Below are 27,575 nucleotides of genomic sequence, written 5' to 3'. Positions count from 1 at the left end.
CAGTCGCAAGAGGGATATGAGAAGGGTAGTCAGGACTTGTCAATGCATCATTTTTCTGGAAGGCAGTGGCAGCTCATAGGCACATTAAATCTAACCCTTTTTTCCTGGACAGGTTTTGGGTACGTGATGGCAAAGCAGAGCTTCGGGCCTGGTGGTCACGCACTTTGGCACATGGGCCCCTTATCCATTCATCTGGTTCCTTACATGTCTAGTTGGCTTGCTTGGCGCGCAGCCTAAATTGTTGTGGGGATTGAATTCTGCGAAGAGCGGCTCCAGAAAGATTTAGAAACACTAGTGAGAGGGGAAGGGAGAGTGCTTTACACTGCGTGGATGATTTCAAACAACCAATTTTATGTACTCCTTCCTGTATCAACGGCCTGCAATTCGTCGTCCAATTTTTCTTACGGTGCAGCGATTTGGGGTGACGCGGCTAGGTTGCATGACATCGCAAATGATGAGGAAATGTATCCTCAGTCTTAAAAGAGGACTCTGAAGGGGTTTGATATACTGTGCTTACAGTACATAAAGCTCTTCAAGGGTCTGGAACGTATTAGCCACGCTGCATGAATTGGCAAGTGCAAAACTGTACCAACATGGATAGGCATACTTAAAAAGTACGGCAGTTTCGCAGTCGGAGCGGAATAATTCGGTTTAGGCCCTTCTTCTGAATGCCTTCTCTTCCACCAGGTGACGCAGTGCAATGCGCACTTTGAGCACTGTTCCAATGGGTTGTACCTGTACTTCGTGGATGTCCGCAAGCGTAGCTCCACGCTGTTCCGGCTGCTGGTGCGGTACTCGACCATCTGCCGCATCATTCTGCGCAAGACGTCGCCGACATCCACTATTGTCTACCTGCAGCTGTTGCACCCGCCGCTGCTTTACAAGGTGTGCGCTGGCAACAGCGCCACCAGCCAGTGCAACCGCGAGGGCGACTACCTGCCACAGGTGAGCAGCGCTATATCGTTAATTGCTTTCAATGGACTAAAAGAAAAAACCTGCCGACAAACACACTCCTGTACTCTTACGGTTTCCCCTTCCGCTACAGTTTCCTTTAGTCGTAGAGTTCTACATCACTGCGTAGAAGGGCAGCTGTGGGGCAACACGCAAAATTGCAGGACTGCAAGGAAAGCTGTATAGAAAACTGGACCACTGACTGCTGTGGTGAAGGGGATGGTAATGGGCGTAAAACGAATTTAGGCGTCACCGGACTTCTGCTGCTTAAAAGAGCGCGGTGTAAAGCTTCACGACCACTACCAAGAGTGGACATACATCCTTTCGCTTCTGCGTCCTCTGCTCCTTGTGTACTTTCACTCTAACCGCCTAGCCTTTGTTTTCCAGTTACTGGTATCTGAATTTTTTTTTTCAACCATGTCCCGCTCCCCTTCTTTCTCGAGAGGCAGTAACGGACATCGGGGAATGGGAATCCACACAAAAATTCCAAAACGACTACGCCGGTATGCCAATAGTTTAATTTGACGGGGCAAGAGCCCATATATCCTTATCCCATTCACAGGGCATAGTGATAGTGTGGCAGTACAGTCGTGACCTCACTGTTTTTTGCTACACAAACATAAAGTTATGACAGTGGTGGCTCTAGAAGCTCCTTCTTAATACAGCCATTAGTGTAGATGATGGGCGCTGAACTTAGGTCAGTCATCATCATCAGCAGCAGCAGTAGTGTAACTGTGACAGCATAGGACAGAGGATTTTGCTCTTATCCCCAATTAACCCTGTTCTTTGCAGCTGCGATCACCTTATCTCTGCAAACTCCCTAATTTCATCCGCCCATATTAGTCTCTGTCTCGCACTGCTACACTTGCCTTCTCTTAGAATCCACTCTGTTACCTTAAGTGACCATCCGTCATCGTGCATTCGCATTACGTGCTCTGCCAATGGACTGCAATGCTATTCTTGATTTCTTGATTTCAACAAGAACATCAGTAACCTGAGTTTGTTCCTTGATCCATGAAATAATAATAAATTGATTCGTGTCAGCCTCAAAATAAGCCGCACTACAGCTTGCTCACCCACCACCTTTCCTGTCGCAGTTCGACCTGTCCGACACCACCCCGTGGGACCGGGCCGTCGAGTTCGGTGAAGGACCCTTCAAGTGCGGTTCCGACGTTCTGGGCAGAAGTCGCATGATGCGCCTGACGCTCAGTGGACCACGCCACTGGGCACCTCTCTGCAACCTGATCCTGCGCACGCGCAAAAACGCGCAGGTTTTTTACGCGCCGGTGCGCGAGCTGCTTGCGCGCGAGTTGAAGGCAGTGGCCAGGCCCAGCGTGCAGGACTTCGGCGTCGTGTACGCCTTGCTCAGCGTCTGGTCCGAGAGCTTTCAGGTAGGGATTTAACTCATTGCGTGGATTTCTTGTAAGCTCTACCCCAAGAACAAAGGTCAAAAGCTGACGAATTAGAAATGTTCCAGGACGTCGGCGTGAAACCTTCGATCCTCTTGAACATTTCTTGTTCTTGTCACTTTCAAACTTCTCGTTTTCTGTAGAATAAGTTAAAAGACATACAAAACAGACAGTACAAGACACCCTTTGCGTGTCTCTATACCCGTTGGAATTGGATCAAGTACATCACATAATTTACATGTACAGGACCTCCAAGATTAATGTCAAGTACGTTCTAAACGTAGCTGCCGCATGTGCTCAGTGGTTACGGTGCTCGGCTACTGACCCGGAGGACCGGGGTTCCAATTCCGGTCGCGGCTGCCACGCTTTAGTGGGGGCGAAACGCAAAAGCGCCCGTGCGGTGTGCGCTGTCGTTGGTCGTTACAGATCCCCAGGTGGTCGGAATTACTCTGGAGTCGCCTACTTCAACGTCCCTGATAGGCTAAGTCGCTTCGGGACGTTCCCCCCATACCACACTATACCATTTTAAATGCAGAATCAATAAGGATTATCACGAGTGAATGCATATTGCTTCCAAAGTAAGGGTTACTCCAATGGGTCGGATCTACGCTATTGACGGATAAAGATGGCCTTCGTTCGGGGATTTGCTGCGTTGGCGGTTTTGGCATATCGCTCTGTGCCATGACCTGGCGTAAATATAAAACTGCGTCACTATTCCATGCTCGCATTTTTGCGGACCTACGGTGTCATTTTGGGTTTCAATAGGGAGCTTCCCGAAGCGAAGTAGAATTAAGCGGGCGTACGACTCGAACGGCGCTTGAAAACTGCACTGTCGAACGCGGACGAGCAACACCTGGATTACCGCCTTTCCAGGTCACCGATGAGCTGGCGATGGACGCTCAGAGCTGCCGGGAAACGCTCCTCGAGTTGTCTGCGCGCGCCGAGGAGTGTCCCCGTGCCCTGGAAGAAGCCCTCTTCGAGATCTATTTCTCGCTTAGCCAGGGAAAGGTGAGAGCCCGGTTTTTCAGGCTGGCTTTAACAACAAAAGCTTAAGGGCCCTCTTGACGTCCGCAGCCCGCTCGCCTGGCCTGGCGTTCAGTAAGATTTGTTTTCTGAACTATGCTAAGTAAGCTTTTATTGCAGAATTCTGTACTGAAGGCAGCAGCAGAACAGTGGTTTTCTTAGAGCGAAAGCTCGACTCTTCCCACAACTCGCAAGGTCAAGTTTACTGCGCGTTTCACCTTGAACCGGCGCAACGAAGGCGTAGCAAGGAACGTCATAATACGTAACTCGCTGTGGATTCGCCACAGCTGCGCTCGCTCCGGGCCTCTTCGCTGCTCTGCCACGTGTCTAGCAAAATGTTGCAAAAAACAGTTGCTTCGCTGGCGCTTGGTCTCTGTCTTGCCATGGATAACGCGCACCAGACCGACTCCAGGGCCAAACCATATGTACCCTTGCTTAACAATTTCTTTCGCTCGTATCACTAGGTTAAACAAGCGCTAAACCTCTGTTAGCTTTTTTTTAAAATTGAAGAGTGTAACTACAGATGTGTTTTATGTAGCAGAGCATGTTCAGTTCATGCCCATGACAACACTATACGCGCTCGTGTGCAGTAGTGGAACCTGTTTTTTTTTATAGTGACGGTAAAATTAGGCCAGTGGCAACGTTAGGAAGCCAGTGTAACGAAATATAAAATTAAATTGAAAGAAATTACATTCAAGTTTGCAATATCCTCTTTCTTGGGAACGCGCGACCGACCAGAAGCGATGGACCTCCTCCACCATGCGGTTTACTGGGAAGCACAAAAAACGGACTAGGGATGGATTAGGCGACACAGAAACACGTTCACGAGCGCTTGTGTCCCCTATTCCGTCCCTCGTCTGTTTTTTGCGCTTCCCAGTAAACCACATGCATAAACAAATAGCCCGGCAGGTTGTTCTCCTGAACTCCTCCTCGAGTTTCCGCAAGATGAACACCTGAGAGGCACCTGCTTCTTTCCCGATGAAGTTGTTACAAGTGTAGTGCACTGTTGGCATCAGCATTCCGCCTCATTCCTTCACGGCGGCTTGCAGGCTATATAGGGCAATGGTAGCGGAAGTGGGGACTACCAGAGACTGCATCGAAAAGTGGCATGCTGCTTCCTTAGCAAAGTTTCACTTGAGCCTTCCAAAGATGTTGTGTCTGCATTATTGTCGGCACTTTGCATGCCGTGACCAAGCTTGCTCACGAGAATTTTCGTTAGAAAATTCAAAGTCTGGTTTCCTGTGTCTTCCCAGAATATCGCAAAAAATGTGGATAACGCTTGCTTTCATGCATGGGAGCCACCGTTGTCGGAAATTTTTTATTGTGTGCCTGATCGTCGGATAAATAGCATAGGAATGTGTGCACGCTGATATTAATATAGCTGCTCTTTGAACGGTTGCGAACAAATGAGGGGATAGGTCGTTCTATCTCTTTCACTGTGCTAGCGTACGGTGCATACGGACGTTCAGGGAGCGCTTATTCAAAAGGTCTAAGCGTAACACCACGCGGGCGCCTGGGAGACCTCTGATGTTCGTGCAGAGCTGCATGACATGGTGTAGACTGCGCTGCTTTAAGGTGGCTACAAGTGCGCGATATTACAGAACTGAACGAGGAGCTCAGTTTGATACACAAGGAACTCGGTATTAAGACATGTGATCGGTTAAAGAATGCATGCAGAAATGCAGTATGCTAACTGTGTGATAATAGGGGCACACAAATAAGTGAACGGTGTGTAGCTTAGCAATTTTGTGGAGCTTGATCTCAAGGTGTCATTTTAAGCGGAAAGTGAGGAAAAAAAATTCACTTTACACATAAGAAGTGCCGGTGAACCCTGAACATAATCGTGTTTTTAAATTTTTTTTTCATTTCTTCTCGGACTACAGTTCCTTTCAATGCTTTATGTACATCAACACTATTGCCTCTTTTTCCTACCGATCTTTGTGCAACGCTTCTATATATCCAGCATATCAAGAACAGTGTCCTTGTGGCGCGGTACCGCGCAGGTGTTCTGGTTCCGCAGTGCCCTGGAGCACCTGTACTTCCGGTATCGGGCGCACCGGCAGCGCATCGACGTTTTCACAGGCTCGGTGATCGCCCAGGAGCTACCATCCCACATGGTCAAGGTGCGCAAGGTGATCCTGACGCCCACTCGGCGCGTCTACATGCCCCCTCAACTTGTGTGCAAGAGCCGCCTGCTTCAGCACTGCGACCCAGATTACGCCCTGCGCATCGTCGTGCGGGATGACGATTGCAAGCTCATCTCCTTTTCGCTGGGTGCCTGCAAGGACGACTTTCTCAGCGCGGTACGCTGTTGGGGGGTTCATGATCGCCCTGTGAACAAGTAGCCGTAGCGTGCTTAATTTTTGGAAAAATGCAGTATCTGAAGTCTCAAGGAAAAAAAATGGCAGGCGGTTTAGCATTGCTAAGCACAAAAGACTGTGCGAAAGCACTGTTTTTTTCACATGTACACCACCGCCACGTAGCTCAGAGCGCTGTTGAGGTGTCCTCTTACTCGGGGATCCAGTTATGTTCCTCCCTTTACTCAAAATTGGCATGCCACCGGTTTTGAGAGAAGGAAAGGCATGTAACTGCCTCAAATTGTAGGTGAACAGCGCCGCCTATTCACAGTGCGACTGGCGTGTCCACTCACCTAGTGAGCCGGTAATACACTTGCTACTGAAAGGCTTCACACGCACAGACACCGCTGATACCCGAGGATTGCGGCTACTTCCTTTCGCACTGAAGGGCACAGGGAATCAGAATGCCATGCGACAAATCTATATTGGCAGTAGTGCTACATTTCAGTCTCACATTGATGAGCTTCTATTTGCCTATTTTAATTTGATTTCACCGTCGCTTTTTCGTTCCGCTGCTGTATGGATTCATGTAGCTGAAGTGCAGAGGAGGGCACAAAACTGCATGAAGATATTTGATAGGAACACTGAGGAAAATGATGCATTTGATGGGCTCCTTGAAATGACAATGTAAACCGTCCATTTAGTTCCTCTCTTTTACCTTGGGCTTGTTTTCTGTAGGTGATCAAGCCTCCGTTGTCGTCCGGCCTGAAGATTGGTGGCCGCCGGTTCATGTTCCTGGGTTGCTCGACGAGCCAGTTACGCAGCCACGGCGTCTGGTTCTACGCGCACGACAATCAGGGCCGCACCGCGGAGCAGATACGCGATGGTATCGGCGACCTCTCTACCATCGTCAGCGTGCCCAAGTTCATGGCACGGCTTGGACAGGTCAGAGGCCAGTCACGTTCTTGTTGAGAGAGGTGACGGGAAAAGCGACTAAATCGCACGAAAGTATGTGAGGGAATCTCTTCTTTACGTTTAGTAACGGAGCTTTTGTTTTCAAGAAGGTTGAGCCAAGTGTCTCTGCCATTCACCATCATTCATCACACTTTCATGGCCGGTGCATTGCGTTAATCCATATATGTTTGGATCGCATTGTAGCTATGTGAGCCCTTCATTGATCAGCGGTCCACAGGGATCAGGCGCCATGTGCAGTGACTCATATCTGACTGTGAAATTATCCACATCATAAGTTATGCCTTGCGCGTTTTCGAATCGAATGTGGGAGTGTTAAAATGCTCCAGAGGGGGAATGGAAAGTAAGACTAGCGTTCATAAATAATTACGACACTGCACGGACTGTGTCCGGAGATCTAACCAGGCAAATCAGCCTCCTTTCGGAGTACCAATGCCTATTATGGAGGTGTTGTTTCCATTACACACTTTCTACTGCTGAGAAGGCACTCTTTAATGTTCTCTATATTTGCGAAAGGTTTCACAAATTTCACAACTCCCAGCTGCACAAACATGAATTCTGTATCACCATTATTATAGCCAGCCAGCTATGGCAAAATGGCCCATTCGGGAGACCTCTTTTCCTGCATGCAGGCTTTTTCGCAGTCGTTGGGTCTGTTAACGGTCCCGAGCCAAAACACGTCTGTGGAACCGGACATCCGCCACGCAGCCCCTGGCCGCAGCAGCGATGGTTCCCATCGCGAGTACATCTTCAGCGACGGCATAGGGCGAATATCGCACGGCCTGCTGCGCAAGGTATGTATATTATCGTCCTTATCGACAACCAGTCTAAACTTACAACCTTTGCTAATGTGTCGCTCAGGTCACCAAGACAAGCGTGGCGGTGCCGGCGGTGATTTTGCCCGCACACCAATTAAGTTGCTCCCGCGCGGGTAGCGACGAACTTCGCTGGTGCCAAGACGCTCCCGCGCAATTACTATGCCTCGGCATGAATCGACTAGAGAAATTGGCAGCATGCCAAGTAGCGGCAGGGCTTTCTGAAAAATTCATTGTTGTCACACCGCTGCCAACGCTCATACATTCGCTTTGGACACCCGGTAACTGTCCTGTGTGAGAAACAGAGATAGGGAGAGAGCGAAAACATTACCTCGAGTCAAATCCGCACTTCAAAGTAGTCATCCTCCGCAGTGTGTCTGTCCGTCGGCCGGGATCCCGAAGGTCACGGAAGCAGACAGAGCTTGACTGATGGTTTCACTTTGCACTTAACGGGGGGGGGGGCACAGTCCTGCGAGTTTTTTTTGTTAATAGCAGAAGCCTTTTTTCATGCCTCGCACCTCCCACAGCCATCTCATCCGATCCAACTTCTTGACAGGAACAATATCCCAAAACTCTGCCGCCCATGATAATGCTTCGCTTCTTTTGGACAGGAGGGGCCATCGCATGTCTAAATAATTTCGTGCGGGTCCTTGAAACCCCTGAAAACCCTGGAATTTGATAGGACTGTTTTCAAGGCCTTGAAGGACATGGAAGTTTTGAAGATGCTTGAAAACCCTTGAATTTTAAAAATTTTTATTTTTAATAAACATTAAGTGATTGTATATAATAAAATATCAACCCACCTGAAATCCCGCTGCGATATTGTTAAAAATAGAGTGTAAGTTTCGTACAGTCAAGTAAGCGCGTGCCTAGCGGACGCTCGTGAACGTCTAGCCACAGTGACGCTGGCTTGTTTACCGTTTACTCTTCGGGGCTGTTTACTCTTCGGGGCTCGAGCGGGGGTGCTGCGCACGAAGAAGTGGCAAGCCCGGTATCCGGCCAGATCAATGCGGACATCATGTGCACAATGTGTGGGCAGGATGAGGATTCGATAGAGCATGTTATTCTGTTGTGTAGATCACTCCACCCCTGCCAACCGAATACATGTACCCTTCTGCAGGCGCTAGGTTTCGACTCAGGTCAGCCGACAGAGGGCGGAACGACCGACAGCGAGGTGAATGAGCAAGAAGCCTTTTCCAAGGCCAGAGCGGTCGAAACAACTAAACGCCGCCTTGAAAATTGGAATAGGCTCAAGTGATGGGTGGTGGTGACGACACGGCGGGGCAGACTCTGTCGTAGCGTCCCAAAAAAGTTGGCTAGGACTTCAGTGTAAGGTCCTCCGGTTGGAAGCCCCAAGATCCAATATAATCTAATCCACTTTCCAGTTGAGTAGATAAATGGCCGCCATTGTGTGTGTGGTTGCGCGGTCGAAGCGTTACATTTTGTGCGCGTTTAGCGCTTGCGTGTGCGGTTGTATCGTCACGTCTTGAGCACGTGTAACGCTTATGCGCGCGTGTGCTGTTCCATCGTAACATTTTCTGCGCGCGTAGCGCTGATATGTGTATGCGCGGTTGTATCGCGAGATTTATTGCCCGTGTAGTGCTTGGGTGTGCGTGTGCGGCGGTATCGTGACATTTTGTGCATCTGCAGCGTAGTGTGTGCCAGTCAACGTGCGTGGAAACAATACCCGGAAAATGCAAATTTCAGAGGTCATGGCTGCACAACGACGACTAACGAGAGTGGCTTGCGTCGGACATGTCAAATCCGCACAAGGCAAAATGCAAAGTTTGCTGTAAGTGTTTCGACATCACTGCCATGGGGGAGTCGGCACTAGAAAGCCATCTAAAAAGTGCAAAGCATAGAGAGCACATGCAAGCCGCCGGGAGTAGCTGTATGGTAAGGAGCTTCGTGACGATATCTGAATGTCAAGCTAATGAACCACAGACAGCGCCATCGCAGTCGTCAAACTTGATGGATGCGTGCAAGAAGCATGGACTTGTGATGGACGCAGGGCATTTCACAGCGGATTAGCTGTGATGCTGTACACGTAGCAGGTGGCATTTTCAATGTTCCCATCACTAAGGAATTGAGAGCATCTGTGACTTCTCCAAAGAGCCAATACCGTGCCTTTTTGAAAACACATAAAAAGCAGGAGCGCGAAGATGCGAAACAGCGGAAAAAACGGTGCATTGATGAAGAGATTGAAACTCTCAGAAGGAGGAAAAAGAAACTAGAAGCCGTAGTTGCAGAATTGACAGCTTCAGCAGAATTGTATGCAGAAAAAGCAGAGGCAACCAGTGGCCTGACTTGCATCATGAAGTCGGACATCCTAAGGAAGACTGCCAAGAGCAAGCAGTAGGAGGTCTTGGACATAGACATAAAAATTGAGGAGAAGCGAATTGGGGCCACCTAAGGACTGATTGAGTGTTTGCTTTGCTTCATTAGCGAATAAATGTTTGCATCATCTAACAAACTGAAAGTGGTCATCCGTGTAACAAACAATGATGAGAAGTGGTTGAAAAAGGAAATATGCTGTTGCCATCGTTTTATCCGAAGACAAGTTTCTTTGTTAAAATATTGGCTCCAATGACAATCCCCTTTTTCAGTGAATTCTCATCATTTCACGCCTCTTTCTACCGCTGAACATCTGTCTTATTTGGATTTCTAACTGCGAATGTGGTCCTTGAAAATCACGCAGAGGGCTTCGAAAGTCCTTGAAAACCCTGGAATTTTTGTCATATACACCAGCATAAACCCTGTCTATTGTGAGCAGTGGACGTGTCATCAATGTCCAAATGCTGCCCAAGTCCAATGTCTAGTCATCCACCATACATGAGATACGTTTCTGCTCCATGAACTACAGAAACCTGTGATGCATAGGACGGTATTTTTGCAGCGATATCTGTATACGAGACATCCTCTGCGGCAGGCAGTGTCGCCATCGGTGGTGACTACTATGTCCTGACTAAAACTCGCCTCTTTTCCGTTTAGAAAGTCCAGGGACGGTGCTCTCGGCAATGTGTCCTTTGTGGTTATGATGACCCAGCGGATCTGGCCATTGTGACCCTAATTACGTGAAACACGAGCACAACGCCAGGAGAAAGCTTGTACCGGTACGGAACTGGTTATCTTGTAATCCCGCAGCTCCCGCATAAGACAAGGTCCTGGCGGTTTTCCTATTTTTGTTAAAATATAATGTATGGAGTGACCTAAGTACATAGCCGTTCGTAGAATCCTTCATTGTCCGCCCTTCCGCAGGTCCACCACGCCTTGGAGCTAGAGGAGGGTGAGGAGCCGTGCGCTGTACAAATCCGCTACGGTGGCTGCAAGGGAATGCTGTTGCTGGACCCGACGCTGAGCGGCTGCCGCATCGTCTTCCGCGAGAGTATGCGCAAGTTCCACTCGGACCACTCCGACCTATACGTGCTGAAGACGAGCAAGCCGCGTGCGTTGTCTTCATGTCCTATGACCGCGACCATCGACAGAAAGCGCTTAGAGAAGCAGTTGGACACAGAGACACATAATTCTCCCGTGCTCTCTCCCGCAGTCCACTATAGTCGGATGCAACTGAAGAGCGAATCGACTTTTTCCTTTCAGTTAAAGGACTCCCTTCCAGCCATTGGCGACGGCCGGCTCTCATGACCCTGCTAGCTAGACAACGCAAGGAGCGGCGTGACAATGCAGGGAGGGGACTGTCCCCGACCAAAGAGGGAGTGGACAATCTCTTTTCATCTGGCGCTTCCCGCATGTCACGCTAGCAGGGTCATGGAAATCTGCTGATGCCATTGGCTGGAAGGGGGTCCTTTTATGGGGGAAAGCCGCTTCGTTCTTCAATTGTATCCGACTGCAGTTACGCTGTGTCCTAGTGGGCTTGCGCTTGGCTCCTTATGAGCATCTTAGCGAATTTTCAGGGATCCATAGTTCGGGGTGCTGTTCCACGCTTACAATGAATTGTCGTGCAGAGTATCCCACAATTTCTGTTGAAGTGTAGTGCCGTTTTTTCACGTGGCCACGAACAGTCATCGAGAAAAGTTTACGTGAAGCAGGATTGTAGACGAAATTTTCCTCTGGGTCAGATAAACCTGATAACTGAAAGGCCAGAATACGGGAGGGGTACTTATTCTCTACCCACTGGAATGAATACCAAATGAATGGATAGCGACGAAAGACTGCTTATTTGTGCGAAAATTTAAATGTACATTTGCCTCTCAGTGTTGCACTTACACAGCGGACTTAGAGCTTGAAATTTTCGCAGTCGTGCACTGTTCTGTACATTGCTCCTCGCTACCACAAGTAGACAGAAAGCATAGTCATCGAGCCACAGTATGATACAAAGCATGAAAGGGCACGCCTTCCTTCTGCGGTGCATGTCGCTGATTCATTAGTGAGGATAATACGTGACATGCATTGCAAATTGTAGGAATAGATTACTGCAACCAAGTTACATTTTGAGCGTGCTTCCGCGACAGTATATTTACGCCCATGATGATTTACCGTGCTCCTCGCAGGCGTTCTTTACCTGAACCGACACATGATCACCATCTTGGAGCAGAGCAACGAAAGACTGCTTATTTGCGCGAAAATTTCAATGTACATTTGCCTCTGAGTGTTGCAGTTACACAGCGGGCTTAGAGCTTGAAATTTTGGCATTTGTGCACTGTTCTGTACTTGGCTCCTCGCTACCACAAGTAGACAGAAGGCATAGTCATTGAGCCACAGTATGTTACAAAGCGTGAAAGGGCACGCCTTCCTTCTGCGGTGGACGTCGCTGATTCATTAGTGAGGATAATCCGTGACATGCATTGCAAATTGTAGGAATAGATTACTGCAACAGAGTTACATTTTGAGCGTGCTGCCGCGACAGTATATTTACGCCCGTGATGATTTACCGTGCTCCTCACAGGCGTTCTTTACCTGAACCGACCCATGATCACCATCTTGGAGCAGAGCGGCATAAAGGCCGAGGTGTTCCTGATGCTGCAGAACAAAATCCTCGATTCCTTCATCGACAGCATGATGGATCCCCATGAGGCCGCGCATGTGAGAAATTTTTTTCATCTTCGCAGCTTTTGTGTCATGTGTGGTGTCAGTGCACTGTTCTACGTATAACTGAAGCTCATGTACGACAGCCGATCCCATACTAGACGAATAACTGAACCCTATATACGACAGTTGATCCTATTTTAGTCGAATTACTGAAACCCATGTTCGACATCCGATCCCATTTTAGTCGGATTGAAGGATGGATTCAGGGTTTTGGAGACAGGGTCAACGACCTATGAAGTGGGAAGGTGCTTGTAAACTGATAACGAAACTGTGCGCCTTACTAATTGTGCAGGTTCTCCGTTCCTACTGCGCCTTGCGTCTCCCGTACAAGGAGCTGGCCGGCGTGGGCATTGACCTGACATTCGAGCCCTTCTTTCGGGCTCTAGTTCGCGCCGTCAACAAGAAGGTCCTGAGTGAGTGAAACACATGAGCTTAACCGCTTTTGTTCATTTCGTCGTCGGGGAAGAAGTGTAGAGAAGCAGCACCCTGGCCCTGACTTCGTCCTTTTGCCGATTAATTACGCTAATTTCCGGGATCTTTCAAAGTTATCTCAAATTTCCAATTTCTTCACCGGATCCTCCTTGTCAGTTTTGTGCGATGTTTAGCGCAAAAATAAGGTTCTTATTATGAGGCTAATGTTAATGTTACGGAAAATAGATTAAATGCTATAGGTGACACCATCGAGAACCTGTCGCGTGCATTAACCAGCCTATTGTGGTAATCGTTACAGTCGTTCCCTTTGCATCTAGCATAACCACACATTTCTGGAAGGTAGTATCTGGTCTTAAAAGCCTTCAATCAGTGTCACAGTGAAAAGCAGAGATGTTTTGGACCCGCGTACGAGCCTTGTAATAGCCCACAAACGCATATACGGCAGCGAAATGACCGGCTTAACATTCAGCGAATTGACGACAAAGATTATGGTCAAGTCAAAGATTGCCCATAAAGATCAATGTTTCCTGAGGCAAAGAACTTCAGCTCGTAAGGCATTGAATGGCCCTCAGGGAGCTTGTCTGAACTTCTCTACAACAGCATGTGTGAACGACGAACCCTTGCCTCTTCACGCCGGATAATGTATACACATTTTGCAGAGGAACTGAGGACCAAGGCTCGTATTCTGGTTCCTCCGAACTACGGGCGCACCATGTTCGGCGTGCTGGACGAGACCGGCACGCTCGAGTACGGACAGGTGTTTGTCCAGTACTCAAACGACATACTGCAGTACAAGGTCAACGACCCTGCGACCATCCTCGAAGGTATCACAGCAACCTATTTTCGTGCTAGCAAGCATAGTGCAGCATTGTCTCGGTGCGTTTAGGCAGCACCTTTCATATTTTATTCGAAAGGATCCATTAATGTGAACGTGGTTGAAATGGTAGGGGAATAAAGTGCCCGAGTACATGCTTCGAAGGCATATGCAAACGTGCTGCGTGTTCGAGGGCTGTTGTCGCAGAAATATAGATTCTTGTAGTCGGATCTAAAAGTAGAATTCTCCGACGGTACTACCACGTTATTGTAGTCTGTATACATGAACGCACGCCTAATTTTCTCGTGTGCTGATTCTGAACGAAATTATCTTGTTTTGGCCTCGCTTGCGAGCTCCTTCTCTGGTTACGGCATTCTCATATCTGAAGCCGAAGCTAGGACTTACTAATGCTCAGTTGTCCAAGAAATGTCCCGGATATATCTTGTGAGATATCCGTGGTTTGCACGGATCGATGCTTCTATGTTGACAGCACCGGATACGCAATAGATATATACAGTGGTGAGGTACCCGTGCTTTGTGCGCAGCTAATCGCGGTATTCTTGAGGAACCGGCATCTGGAGCCGAAACAGCATACTATACTCGCCGCCAGCTTAAATGCCTATCTCGCTTTCTCGTGAGAGCGTGGTAAGACTGCGCATGGGAAAGCCTTGCGCGTCGCCCTCGTAGCTTCACTGCATAGCCACAAAAAGCTGTCCGCGAGTATATCCATTTTATTCATTGGCTTGGAATGAAAGGACTATTCTATTTTCGTTACATCGCACAGAGGAGCCGAAAGGTTGACACATGAGATTGTTTTTTTTTTCACCTGAATTTTCAGCCGCACTTTGCATTAAAGTCACTGAGTATTCCATGCACGGTGGGATACGCAGGTGACGTGATCGTGACCAAGAACCCGTGCATGAACCCGGGCGACATCCGGAAGCTGGAGGCGGTGAATGTGCCGCAGTTGCATCACGTGCGCGACTGCATTGTCTTCCCTCAAAAGGGGGAGTGGCCACACCCCGACGAGATGGCCGGTACGCACCCTTCCTGGCGCGCTCCCTGTTGACACTGTGCTATGCGGAGACGGATGTAACCGTCGCTCTCTGCGCTTGTGACGGATAGCGTGCCTTAGTTTACGTGCGCGTTAGGTCAGGGCTCTGCCAAGGCCAGGACTCTGCGGGCTTTGACTGATGTATGTTGTGAGCACAGTCACAGCGTGAGAAAAAACGTACTGTGAGGTTCCATTACCTGAGGTATAAAATATTTCTCAGTTTCTCATTTCGGCGTCGCAACTATTCCTCCACTCACTGATCTCCGTTTAATTGGGTCATTAAGCAAGGACCTTCGCCATCACTGCTTTGACAGACGGCCGGACGCAGCTTGTTTCCAATGGTACCCCTTAATGTGGTCTCTACCTGTGCTTAGGTTCCGACCTGGATGGTGACGAGTACTCAGTGCTGTGGTACGAGGACCTCATCTTCAATAACAACTGCAATCCTATGCACTACCACAGCGACCCGCCAAAGGAACGAAAGGCGTCCATTGGGGTGAGCAATATTGCTTATTTTGTGGTCTCTTAGTCTGCTTAGTCTTAGTCTGGGGGGTGGGGTTGGGGAAGGGCTACATAATTCTGGATAAACTATTTTAGGTGCTATTAGTCCAGTTGTACCGACTGCAGTGTTGTCTATAATGAAATATATTCGAAATTTTTCAGCTACATCAACGGTCAGCGGTGGAATACGACGAAATCTGAATTGTCGCTGTATTTTTAACATTGATCACAAATGGGTTGTAATGGAGTATTAATTTGCTAGATGCGGCCTTTTGGTTCGAAAAGAGGCTGTAGTAGAGTTTTGGTTCCATTGTACTACAATAGATTGTAACAGCGGTGAACCTATTGTCTACGTTCCGAAATTTTACTTCCGTGTAGAAAGCAGAAATAAAGGACTCCTGGCAGCTCATTTTTCGCTCGCAAGAGGCAATGCTCTTTGCTCAATGGTGACATTACCTTGCAAACCTTGCGTCTTTTTGACCATTTTAGATTGGAGCGGTGGCTTGACCATCGGACTGTGTCCATAGTTGAATAAGACGAGCTGTCGGGCTAATTGTATCATGTTGGTTAACCAGTATGTGTGTCTTGTTGATTATTGAGGTTTACTAATATGTGTGCCCTCGATGTTAACCAATATGACTGTGTGCAGCTAAGTCGACACAACCAAACCGATCCAAGCAGATGATTATTGGCTAAGGAAATCATCCAAAACTTTCTTAGGAACAAACTTGTCTGAGTTCCGGCGAGATGCGAGTGATGACGTCAAGAGAGTGTGCAGCATGGCTCACTTTAAATAATGACACCTTTGTGTAAGAAAACAAGCACATGTAACGCATTGCCGCGGCTTTGCTAGTGTATACGTAGTTGACTGGGAGGGGACGGCTGCTAAAAGTCTACATTTCTCGCCGGCTCAAAAGTAAAGTGAGCAGCACAGGCCTAAAAGGTTCCCGCTTGTGCTCGTTCCCTTAAAGGTGCCACCAAATATTTTGCACACGTGTAAAGACCCTGACCTTCAGTTTTCAGACGAATGTAAATGGACGGGGCATGAAATCTGTATATCCTCCGTCTCACGAGAGAACTTGCCATTCGTTTACGGTGGCCACAGGTCCAGGACATGGTGGAATTCTTTTGCCAGTACATCAAGGGTGACAAGATCGGCCTGATTGCCAACGCGCACCTCGTCTGGGCTGATATACTGGACAGCGGCATCAACTCGCACCGCTGCCGCGAACTGGCACGCAAATGTGCCGTCAATCTTGACTTCGCCAAGTGCGGTGACCTCAAGGGCTTTCAGAACTCTGAGAAGCCACCCATGTACCCGGACTTCATGGAGAAGCTGGACACGAAGAACACCTACTGTTCACGCAAGGTTCTCGGGCAGCTCTACCGAAATTGCAAAAAGGTATACTTCCGCGTTTCCCAACTTGTGGCTCAGGCGACTGCAGTTACTCTAATGGCGAAGACGGCGGAATTAAACGAAAAACTCTGCTTTCGAGGATAGTGCAGTTCATAATGCCCACGTCTCTTCTGTAACTCGTGCTTGCTCCTGGTTGGTGTTGTTTGGCGCTGCCTTTACTCCCTGACTGCTCACTCAGGTGTTAGATCTCAGGGCCTCATCTGTGACTGTTCCAAGATGTTTAGGTTTCTCGTTTTCAAATGAGCGACAGGACTTCTGAAAGTGCCGATGTTTGCTTCAAAGCTGGAATCTGCAAGATCCCAGTTTGAAAACACTTGAGCAACGTTGCATCAACCTGTAGCTTAGGGCCACTGGAGCTCTTGCATGAACCTGTCGGTCTTTACGCAGGTTCAATTTATAACATAACATCAACTATGACAGAGCCGTGAAGCTTCCGACATGAAGGTTATATGTTTTCATGAATGATCGCATGTCGATCATTGCATAAGCAACTTATTTGTTGCGGCCGTGCTTTTTACACGATATTTAGCAATATATTTGACGGTCGGAACTGAATACGTTGCTCTATGTACATAGCACATAGTATATTCGAGATATACCCCATGGCTGCTTCTGGCGATGTACTTTGTACATTTTGTTCATCGACAGTGACGAGTAGAACTGTAGCGTTTGTTTGTATTCGAGATGCTCAAGAAGTCCGTTGAACTCTGGCGGCCTGTTTGAGTTTTTCGTTCTGTGTGTCATTGCTGGAGCACCAACCATCAGGGTGCAATTAATGAGCTTCTATACTACATGCCAGTGTTGCTAGGTAGAAGCGTTTTGACTTGTTTAACCTGCCCTCGGTTGCTCTCTACCGACTACCGTTCAGTATTATCACGGGGAAAATCTTGTCACTTGTCGCATCTAGCAGTAGTTATGAGGTCTCAGGACCAGTGCTCCTCGACTATCGGGGACCAAAGTAACTAGCCTGTCCCTCGCGCCGAGGATCGACACCACCAGTGCACAGTCATGCGCGCTCGCATGCAATGTGGCACGTTCGTGAACTTGAAAAAGGAGGCCAGTTAATTTTTGTCCCCGATTGTACGTTCACGGATGCTGTTTGCATTGTTTAGTCTTGATGTGCTGAATGCGTGCAACACACTGTTGTGTCATCCTTGTGTGGTTCCGATGAACAGGTTGAACTGAGCACCGAGTGCCTTGAAGTGGTGGAAGAGAGCCTTCCGGACCCCCGACTGCTGCTCGAGGGAAGAGAACAGTTCCTGAAAGAAGCCACGTCCGCCTATAAGCGGTACGCTTTAATGCCTCTGAACATTACACTATACGAAGTGTGTTGCACTAAAGGAGATGGCAGAAATTGCACCTTTTATCTTATTAGGCCAATGTGCTCTGACTACTGTGGGGTAAAAATGCGGTCATAAAACCATGGAAATCACTTGTCGTATTAGGCCTCTCTCAGTTAGTTGAAGCACAGACTGCTTCGGAGCCGTGGGTTGTGAATAATCTGTTTTTGCACTAGCGAGGCCTGTAAGGAATTAAAATAGCACGTGGGGAAATATTACCCCAATTTAGTGCTCACAGTTCTATTTTATTGACAAGTTTTTGTTATTTAACAGTCTCTACGGTAATACCAAGTCTCTATAATAGCAGGCACCATCAGCTTCATACTGACCTTACCACAACTGTTTCAACGAAGGGTGCTGAATATTTTCAAAATGACAACTTTATATACCATGGAGAGTACACAGCTTCTTGCAACATGTTGAAGGTCTTAGGCATTCAACAATTAGCGCCTTCTTTTATCCCCCGGCAGGAAAGACGGCGTAACTCAATGGGAATATATTAAGCTTGTAATATTGTGAAAACTGGAGAGTCCTGAGAGATTCTGCTCGAACATAGTTATTATCGTGGCCGACTCTTTCTTCTGGCTGCAAACTCTGACCTGCAAAAATGCTTCGTGCGCTCATGCCAACTATTTCCGACAGCCGTAGAAAAATAATGGGATGCACCAAACGACCAAAATTTCCTTGCTCATTTTTATTTTTTATCTCCACATGGTTGCAGCCGTCCGAACTAGGACCGTTTGTTAAAAATTCCCGTGCTTGCTCGCATCACTTGTACAGTTAAGTGACAGTACCTTATCGTTTTCGGTTGCTTGCATTTTCCATTACTTGCACCACCTGCACAGTTCATTGACAGTACACCATCATATTCCGTTTGTGTCAGCTTCATAGTTCAGTGATAGTACCTCATCCTTTTTAGTGGCCTGCTTCACCTTCACAGTTCTTCTTTACCTCAGTAAACATGGCACATACCCACGGGGGGGGGGGGATTGGCCAAGGTGTAGTGGCATAAACAAAGAAATTTCCACGGGAGATTACGACAAAATTTTAGCACCAAGCATGTATTTTGAAAAATGTATCAATCAAATTGACGGAAGAATATTTAAAGTTAAATAACACAGTATTTTGGTGAGAAAAAGAAGAGCTCGAATAATAATAAAAGAATTAGCAAATCAACCTACCAGTTGCAATTATCTATTCATGGAGAATCCCAAAAATTGAACCCAATGCAAATCTTTTGGCGCTCGCACCAAACGATAATAACTTTGGCAGAGATAATGGGAGCCCTAACCTGGAGAGAGAGACCTCCAGGCAAATCTTTCTCTGAAGTGCGAACTTTGTACAGTAGAGGAGAAAATGGTCTAAACAGATTCAACCTCCCCGCATTAGTCACATGGGTTTTTCGGTGTCAACCCACACCTGCATAGATATAAATTCAAATTGGGAATCCTGCACCGCAACCGCGTCATATTTACTTACACAGCCTGGATTTACATGAACGGACTTTCCAATTATATGCTAAGTGCTAATAATTAGTGTTATTTAGTAGGGGATCACGTAACCTGGCTGATATGTGTTGGAACCACTGAAACCTGGAAATCGCCAGCAGGCTGACATTCGGGGCATATAAGTGTCAATGAGCCGTCAGGAGCCGACCTTGCTACGTAATCAGCCACCTCATTTGAATGAATACCTGTATGGCCAAGGACCCAAACAAAACGGACATCCTTCAACGTGCATGGGACAAAAATCGCAGGAAACGGCTCAAAAAATCTTTTTTGAAGTTTCAAGGGAGACAAACTGACAAACAATCAGCGAGGATATTAACGTCAGACACATGACATGGAATTTTGTGCAGGCTCGTTCCAAGAGCCAAAAATTCCACAAAGAATATAGGAATATAATCTGGGATGCGGACAGAATAGTTTCATGCGAGAAGCTGTGAAAAGATGGCAACTGCAGCTTTTTGGCAGTTGACGGAGGCGTCGGTAGAAAGCACCGTATGATAGGGGTATTCCTCTATGTGATCAGAGAGAAGACCATTTGAAATGTTTGCTGGCATGTGTTTTGCATGAGATGGGACGATGTGGTCAAAATGGAATTCCACAGCTGCCGGCGTGTCGTCAACCCACTGGAAAGAACTGCGATCAACAGCAATCGGTGTTAAAAAGTTCTGTACTAACATAATTTGTGGCATTTGATACCGTGGCCAATGATGAGAAAAGAATACGGCCGGCTGAGACACAAAAATAGGAGTGCTGACATTAGTCACCGGGTCCATCGACTTGAGGAAGGCTCGCACCGTGAATATTTGAAAGCGGGAATTTAGATCAGGGATATGAGCTTCCAGATAAAGCAGGGCGTTTGAAAATTATTTTGGGAGGCCAAGGCAGAGACGTAGAGCTCGCCTTTCTAGTAAGATTAAGGATTGAATCTTGTAGTTTGCGCTACCAGAGAACAGAATGCAACCAAATTCAAGTATAGGTCTTACATAGGCTTTGTATAGTAACAATAATGTTTCGCGGCGCATCCCAAACTTTTTATTGGCGATTCTTGTCAGCCGGCCTGGAGCGCGTTCTCTTTTAAGAAGGCTCCAATCTAATGCAGGGTGATCAGTAACACCTAGATATTTTACGGATTCCACTTGTGGAATCAGGTTAGAGTGATGGACTAATGAAATGTGCAAAGGCGTGTCTGGAGGAAATACCAAAACGCTGCATTTGTCTACATTCAGGGTTAAATTATTACCCTGCAACCATACTCTAAGAGCATCCAAATATCCCTGCAGAATCTGGTAAAGCAAATGGATATCCCTGGACGAGGCGAAAAAAGCTATGTGATCTGCATACATCACAGATCAGGACGAATGGACGAATTATATCAGGACGAATGGGGATGCCACTGAGCAAAATATTAAAAAGCAGCGGGGATAGCACCGATCTTTGCGGAAAACCTCTTCATTGATAATATGTATTAGAACATAGGGTTCACTCAGTGCAATAAAGGTATATGTCCTTGAGAAATTCAGATATGCACGCATAAATGCAGGTTGGAGGTTGTTACTGAGCAAGTCTGTTAAGCAAAAAAGTATGTTCTACGCTGTATTAGACCTGTGCTACATCAAGAGTGCCCAAAGCTGAAACTTCCCTTCTGTGTAGCGAAAGCCGAATTCTGCTCTCTAGATCCACATGTGCGGACCATATAGAGCATCCGCGGCGAAAGCCAATCTGGGCTGAGCTGAGACCATTGACGTCATGAATATGTTTTGTGAAGTGACTGTGCACTGTTCTTTCTAATAATTTGACTAAGTTTGAAGTCAGCTCAATTGGCCAAACATTATCTAAGACGTATCCTTTTCCTGCATGTTTCATGAATAAAATCATTTCCGCTGTCTTCGAAATGTTTGGAATCGATGCATTTTCCAACGAAGCATTGACCATATCTAAGAGGTCGCTTGTAAAATCTTGGGGTAAAATTTTAATCGTACTAACAGTGACACCATCTGGTCAAGGACCTGCAGGATGCAACATTGCCAGGACTGAGAGGAGCTCTGATGCATCAACCTCGGTATAATCCGAAGATGGTGAGATTGTGCACAAAGGGACGTTTCTCTGCATCTGGAAGCGTAATGGCAATCCCTGAGCAATACGCTCCATGGTTTCCTGAGCCTTTGTGGTGATAACACTGTTGAACTAGTGAGGAGAGAGACTGCTGAACTCTTGTTATGCGCCATGAATCTATACAGGGCCTTCCGATTGCGAGGATTTGAAAGTTATGTGTTTAAATTTTGGTTATGTTCCTCCTTGGCTTTTGCAGTTGTTCTTTTGAAAGATGCTGAGAAGAATTTGTAACTAAACCAGTTAGCTGGACTCTGGTTGCAGAATAGCCGGTGCCAGGCCCCTTTTCTGCGACGATAGGCCTTCTCACTTTCTTCTGTCCACCAAGGAGACGGCTGTTTATTAGAGACTGCTGTGGGTACAGCGAATATTGAGAGGTCTACTGCATTTTACAAAAATGAAACCGTCTGCTGAGCTCTGTCTTCCCAGCTTGTACTATAGAGTTAAATGAGGAAGACATCAGATTTTTATAGATATGGTGGTTGACAATTTTATGGGTTACACAACTAGCTTTGAGCGGAGATAACCGGATAGTGAATGTTATAGGAAGGTGATCACTAGATGTACCCGAATCCTCTGTCGACCAGTCAGTCACCTCTAGCCTACCTGCTGATACTGTTAAGTCAATGGTAGAGCGAGAAACCCCTCGCATAAAGGTTATTTCTCTAGAATTGCAGCAGCGTACAGAATTTGCAGACAGCCACGACCAGAGAAGCTTGCCACAGGAATCAGTACGACTTCCCAGTCACCATGGTGAGAGTTAAAATCCCCTGCGATGGCTGCACTGCTTGTGCCTGTCACCAAGCTGTCTAAAGAGTCTGTCCTCTGTGCACCTAAAGGAAAATAGAGGTTAGCAATTGTAATATCGACGCAATGCGGAAATAAAATTTTGATCGCTAGAAGGTCACAGTCAGGGAGAATTTTCTTAGAGATAGATGCCTGATGACACAAATGTTTAGATAGCATGGTTACCAATCCGTCTCCCCTGCCAACATTTCGATCTGACCTGAAAACTCGAAAGTTCCTCATTTAAAACGATTTACAAGGTGATAACCAAGTTTCTTGTAGAAGCACAATATATCAGGTTTATGTTTGTGAATAAGTATTTCTAGATCTGGAAGAGAAGACAATACGGATCGGCAATTCCATTTTAACACTTTAATACCTGCCATGATTAATGACCAATTGAAGAGGTAGAAACCGTCTCTTTAAGGATGTAAACATGGGGAAGAAGTTTGGGTGGTCCTTTTTTAGCTTTCATCTGTGGAGAACTAGAATTAGTGACGAGGAAGCAAGGCGCTTGAGCGTAGGGCACGACATTTCGACATCTGTGTGCAGGTGTCAGTGCGACATGCACTGCTAGGAACAGAGATGTTAGGTGGGACCTGGGGTGCATCAGGAGGTGATTTTGAGTGGTCCTGCACAAGCTGAAACAGATGCAGATGTTGCTGAAAGGACGGTTGTTGATGGTGACACAGATTGAACTACAACAAACTGAGCCACCGCCTCAGAAAATGTGTTGAGCATTCGCTCAACCACATCATTTAGGGCTTTTTACATTGTGGTCACAGTTGAGGCAGTCAAGTTGGACTCAATCTCCCCAACAGAAGCGCGCACACGACTAGCGTATGAGACTTTCCTGTTAAGAGCAGCGTAGGCATCGACTCTAGAGCACCGGTTCTCTTTGATAATGTCCAACAAGCTACGCTCTTCACTACGTTTTGCGCAATTGGCATCATCAGCTGAGTGAATGTTGCTGCAGATGCAATGAGGCTGCTCTGAGGTGCAGTTATCAGCAGAATGACCTTCTCCATATAAATGGCAAGGGGTCTCCGACTTGAATGCTTTGCCGCTATGCCCGAACCGAGAGCAGTTGATGCATTGAAGAGGGCGGGGTTCTAGTGGGTCCACAAGGTAAACAATTGGCCAGATTTTAGTTCAGAAGGGCAGGAAGAGCCAGCAAAAGTTGTTATTACAGATTCAGCAGCAAGACGTGAGCCATTTGCCTCTCTACTACAGCGGTAGACTTAAAGGACCCCAAGTCCTGCATCCGGAAATTCTTCTAGAATTTCGTGCAGAAATGGTGCTGGGTCAACACCACGTACGATACCATTGAAACATGCAAGCTGTTCAGGAATGAATGCTTTCACCGGCAATGAGCTGGAAATTTTGCACTAAAGCAAGTTAGCAACACAATAGGCGCCTGAGGGCTTGCACACAATGCCTGAATGGCCAAATTGACGCATTTCAGAGATCTGCAGATAATGGACTGTCAATGGTCTTAGCTCCTGTTGACTTAGTTGGGGGGTTTTCATTTTGTTTGCACCCTCACCGATTGGGACGAGAACCACGGGAATTGCATCAATGCCATTTTTTGGAAGGACTCAAGCGGCAGGCTTTGGGCTGGCAAGCTGGCAAACCAAGCTGCCAACCTTTCACCTGGGGAGGTCAACGACATCTTTCAGCAAAACGCACCGTCAGATTCACATGAACTGTGCCTTAACCTACACCTTGGCCAAAACCCCCTCACATAGTGCGGGCTCACCAATGATGAACAAGCCGGAACCACCAGGAGAACCAGAGAACAGCAGCTGCCAGCAAAACACATCAGCCAAGCAAACTTCTTCCTCCCCGTTTCCAGTCACAAATCACAGTTCAGTGACAGTGCTTCATCCTTTTTCATTGCTCCAGGTATGCAAAGAAGATTCGGGCACTGCTGAAGTCGTACCGGATCGAAACCGAAAGCGAGGCTTTCTCCGGGGCTGTGTCCAAGCTCAGCAAATATATGAAGGAGAACGACCCTACGGACATGGCCATGGTGCTCGAGAGCCAGGTCGAGCATGTGGTGCGCCGAACGCGCGAAGAGTTTTTCTCTGAGCAGCTCGACGAGGCTCACGAGAAGCTTAAGGCCTCCGCCTGGTACCAGGTGAGGCGTACTGCGCTTTCAATCTGGTATTGAGCTGTGCTATCGTCAGTGCATATTGAGGGAAGCTGGGCATTCGAACAAACGAGCCGAAAAAAAATATGGCTCATGAACGCAACGATAAAAGCTGCCGCTTTATAATCTTGACAACGGTGTTGTAGTCGTTTCACTTTCTTTGTCCTTCGCTTTGTTATTTAGCCATATGTAGAACTTAATGGCTGAAATAACATCTCAGGGAGGAATACCAGCACCCGCAGATTTAACGCGGATGGTGAAGCATGTGGCTTGGAGGACTGACCCCAGTGCCACGGAGCGTTGGCCGTTATGTCTGAGACCATGTTGCACAGTGTGTTTGCAGCGGCTGACGATAACGGGTGGCCATAGGATGGCCTGCCGTCTCTATCGTCGTTAACGGTGCTGATGTCACTCGAAGAGACACGCTCGATAAATCGTGTTAAGCTTGCGGGCGGTGTCACAATGCAAGATAGGAGATATATCTGTATTACAAATTAACTTTCATTTGCGGTTGAGTGTGCGTGTCTGCGTGTGCAAAAGGAGCCGATGTCACATCACGCCCTTAAAGGTGGAGGTGCAGTGTCTCCGCAAAATTTTCAGCGTCTTTTGAAGACATTTCACTGCGATGCATGTTTTGCCAAAGGTCCATGGTCTTGCTTCGGCGTGTTTCGTTCGACGCGACTGCACACTTAACACCTTACGGCGACTAGTTTAAGGCTAACACCTTGTGGAAGACACATTGTAAATGTATTATGCTGTGTCGGGGAGCAGGTGACGTACGAGCTTCAGTCCTCCGAAGGTGGCATCCAGAGCTTCCCCTGGGTGGTGTGCGATGTGCTCATGCGCATCGTGGTCAACACGTCCTCTTGCCTCCCTGTGCCGGCATCGCGCAACAGCTTCTGCCAACGACTCGGGGCGCTGCTGCTTGGCCTGCCGCACCCTGGTGGCGGTGACCAGGACGGCACACAGCACGGCGACACGCAGGTGCTGACCAACCTGCTCAGGCTCATGTACGACTGGATCGACTCCAGTCGCGAGTTTCTCTTTGTCAAGAACACAGAGGAGTTGGGCGTCTACAAGAGTATCATGCGCGAGGCCTGTTTTAAGGTGCGTGATGGCAGCAAAAAAGCTGCGTTGGGTGGATTTCCTGGGCTACGAGACCAAAGAGTAGACCTACAAGCTAGAGGGCTTGGCTCCTTTATGTGCTTCGTGCATAAGGTTCTTTTCTGCATCGCCGTTTGCTGCCTAGAGTTCGCCATCCAACGGCCGTAAGAAGCGGGGTGGAGGCAGCAATGTGGTTCGCCTGTTCGAACAAAACTCAGTCTGTTTTTTAAACATAAACGTAGCATACAGCTACATGTGGCAGCTTTGAAAGGAGGCGCCATGTGCTGTTGTATGGGAAGCTTGCGAAGTGCTGGCATTTTGTTTCGTGTTCTGATATCACAGCTGCGTCGATGGTCTACCAGGATGATGATGACGACCTTGTAACTCGGTATAGGCGCCAATTTGTGTTGTGTGGTATGAATATAACATTTTAACATAGCACCCACGTACTGGGCATGTACCGGATGAGCTGCTCTTGGCCAGCGGTAAAGTAGACGCACCTGCATTAGACAATCGGCTGGTACGATCACGACTGGGATAGTACGTCTCCGCTGTCATAACTGAGTAATAACGAGCAGTCATTCTACACTGACGATTTCTCCTGCCTTATGTTCGGCTTTTTTTAAAACAACAGGGAAATGTGCACGATTGGGCACGTAACCTGGATTGAGGTTTATTTTGTGAAAATCCCGAGAGCTTAAGTAGGCTGAGAGGGTATTTACAAGCTCCTTCAAGACATTTCGCACGCTCCCAGTATGAAGTGAAGGCGACTCTGTGTGGTAACACAGTAAGCGAATGTCATCGCTCTACCAAGAAAAACGTATTCGTAGATAAATGCACTTAAATATTGTGTGCCATCCTCAGCATGGGGGAGTTATCGGTGGAGGCTCACTATTCACCTCCCATCACAGGTGTCCCGCTCCATCTCGAGGGACATGCCGCCGCACAAGCTGGTGATCCTGTGCCTGCGCTTTGCGTGCGCATGGTGCCTCAAGATCTTCCAGGGCGGAAGCGACGGGGAGGTGATCTCCAAGGAGTGCCGGCGCCGCTACCGGCTGGGACACCTGGCCCTGATCACGCTCAACCGACTTTCCATGTCCGGCAACCTTGCCTACCTGCGCAGGGCACCCGAGGGGTGCCCCTCCACAGAGCTGATCAGGTATATTTCACACCTTTCTTCTAAACAGGAGTGACGTCGCTTGAAGAACTGAATGAATCCAGTGACGTCAAGGTGCATTTGCCCTTAACGCTGTGACGTTACCGAACTCGCCTGTGAAACCTGTGAACAACCAGTGTTTGGTGCTTTCCGGTGTCGCCGACATCATCAGGAATATGTCCGGGTTGGCCAGGCAATCCTGACATCGAGGCGCACTTAAGCCTCAGATGGAGATTGAAACGGCCTGTACAAAATTATTTGCAAATAATTATTGTCTCTGTGCAGCGGTGGGTCGAGCTCATTGTCATGATTACTAGGCCTGTGGACCTCTTTCAAGGCAAAGAAACTGACACAGGATTTTTTCTGTTACCCTTTAAAGGGGAGAACAATCAAAATACGTAGCAGACAGCTTCTAAAGATTTCCAGGCAGCAGCGGAGGCATCGATTCCTGTTTTGAGCAAGGGTACTGCTGGGAATTCTGTACCAGTAATGCTCCTCTCTCCTATTGACTCAAACCCGGAATTGGTCGTTAAACATTCGCGTCACCTTTGTTGAGGGCTTACGTTGTGCTCATGTTCTACGGAACCTTAACGTAGAACACCACTGACACAGGAAAGACGTCCGTGAGTCTGTGAACATTTTTCCGTGCGCACCGCTGCATGCTTACGCAGTTCACAAGGAGTCTAAGG

At 47.7% G+C, this 27,575-nt stretch overlaps 1 protein-coding gene across 1 annotated transcript in view; it reads left to right on the top strand.

The window, feature by feature from the left end:
- The window catches only part of LOC144093966 (uncharacterized), a 35,960-nt gene that overhangs the window by 6,178 nt on the left and 2,207 nt on the right, over positions 1-27,575 (top strand). The window contains exons 4-20 of the mRNA XM_077627790.1: positions 688-945; positions 2,049-2,342; positions 3,234-3,368; positions 5,387-5,686; positions 6,419-6,625; positions 7,285-7,446; positions 10,726-10,912; positions 12,371-12,507; positions 12,806-12,926; positions 13,605-13,769; positions 14,650-14,796; positions 15,188-15,309; positions 16,420-16,716; positions 17,907-18,019; positions 24,380-24,614; positions 25,398-25,733; positions 26,642-26,889. Of these exons, the coding sequence (XP_077483916.1) occupies positions 688-945; positions 2,049-2,342; positions 3,234-3,368; positions 5,387-5,686; positions 6,419-6,625; positions 7,285-7,446; positions 10,726-10,912; positions 12,371-12,507; positions 12,806-12,926; positions 13,605-13,769; positions 14,650-14,796; positions 15,188-15,309; positions 16,420-16,716; positions 17,907-18,019; positions 24,380-24,614; positions 25,398-25,733; positions 26,642-26,889 (3,464 nt within the window). The remainder of the gene's footprint in view (positions 1-687; positions 946-2,048; positions 2,343-3,233; positions 3,369-5,386; positions 5,687-6,418; positions 6,626-7,284; positions 7,447-10,725; positions 10,913-12,370; positions 12,508-12,805; positions 12,927-13,604; positions 13,770-14,649; positions 14,797-15,187; positions 15,310-16,419; positions 16,717-17,906; positions 18,020-24,379; positions 24,615-25,397; positions 25,734-26,641; positions 26,890-27,575) is intronic.

Source organism: Amblyomma americanum, chromosome 1 (genome assembly GCF_052857255.1).
Source record: "Amblyomma americanum isolate KBUSLIRL-KWMA chromosome 1, ASM5285725v1, whole genome shotgun sequence".
In the NCBI taxonomy this organism is placed as follows: domain Eukaryota; kingdom Metazoa; phylum Arthropoda; class Arachnida; order Ixodida; family Ixodidae; genus Amblyomma; species Amblyomma americanum.
Note: the sequence above shows the minus strand (reverse complement) of the source record. Positions and strands in the feature narration are given on the sequence as shown.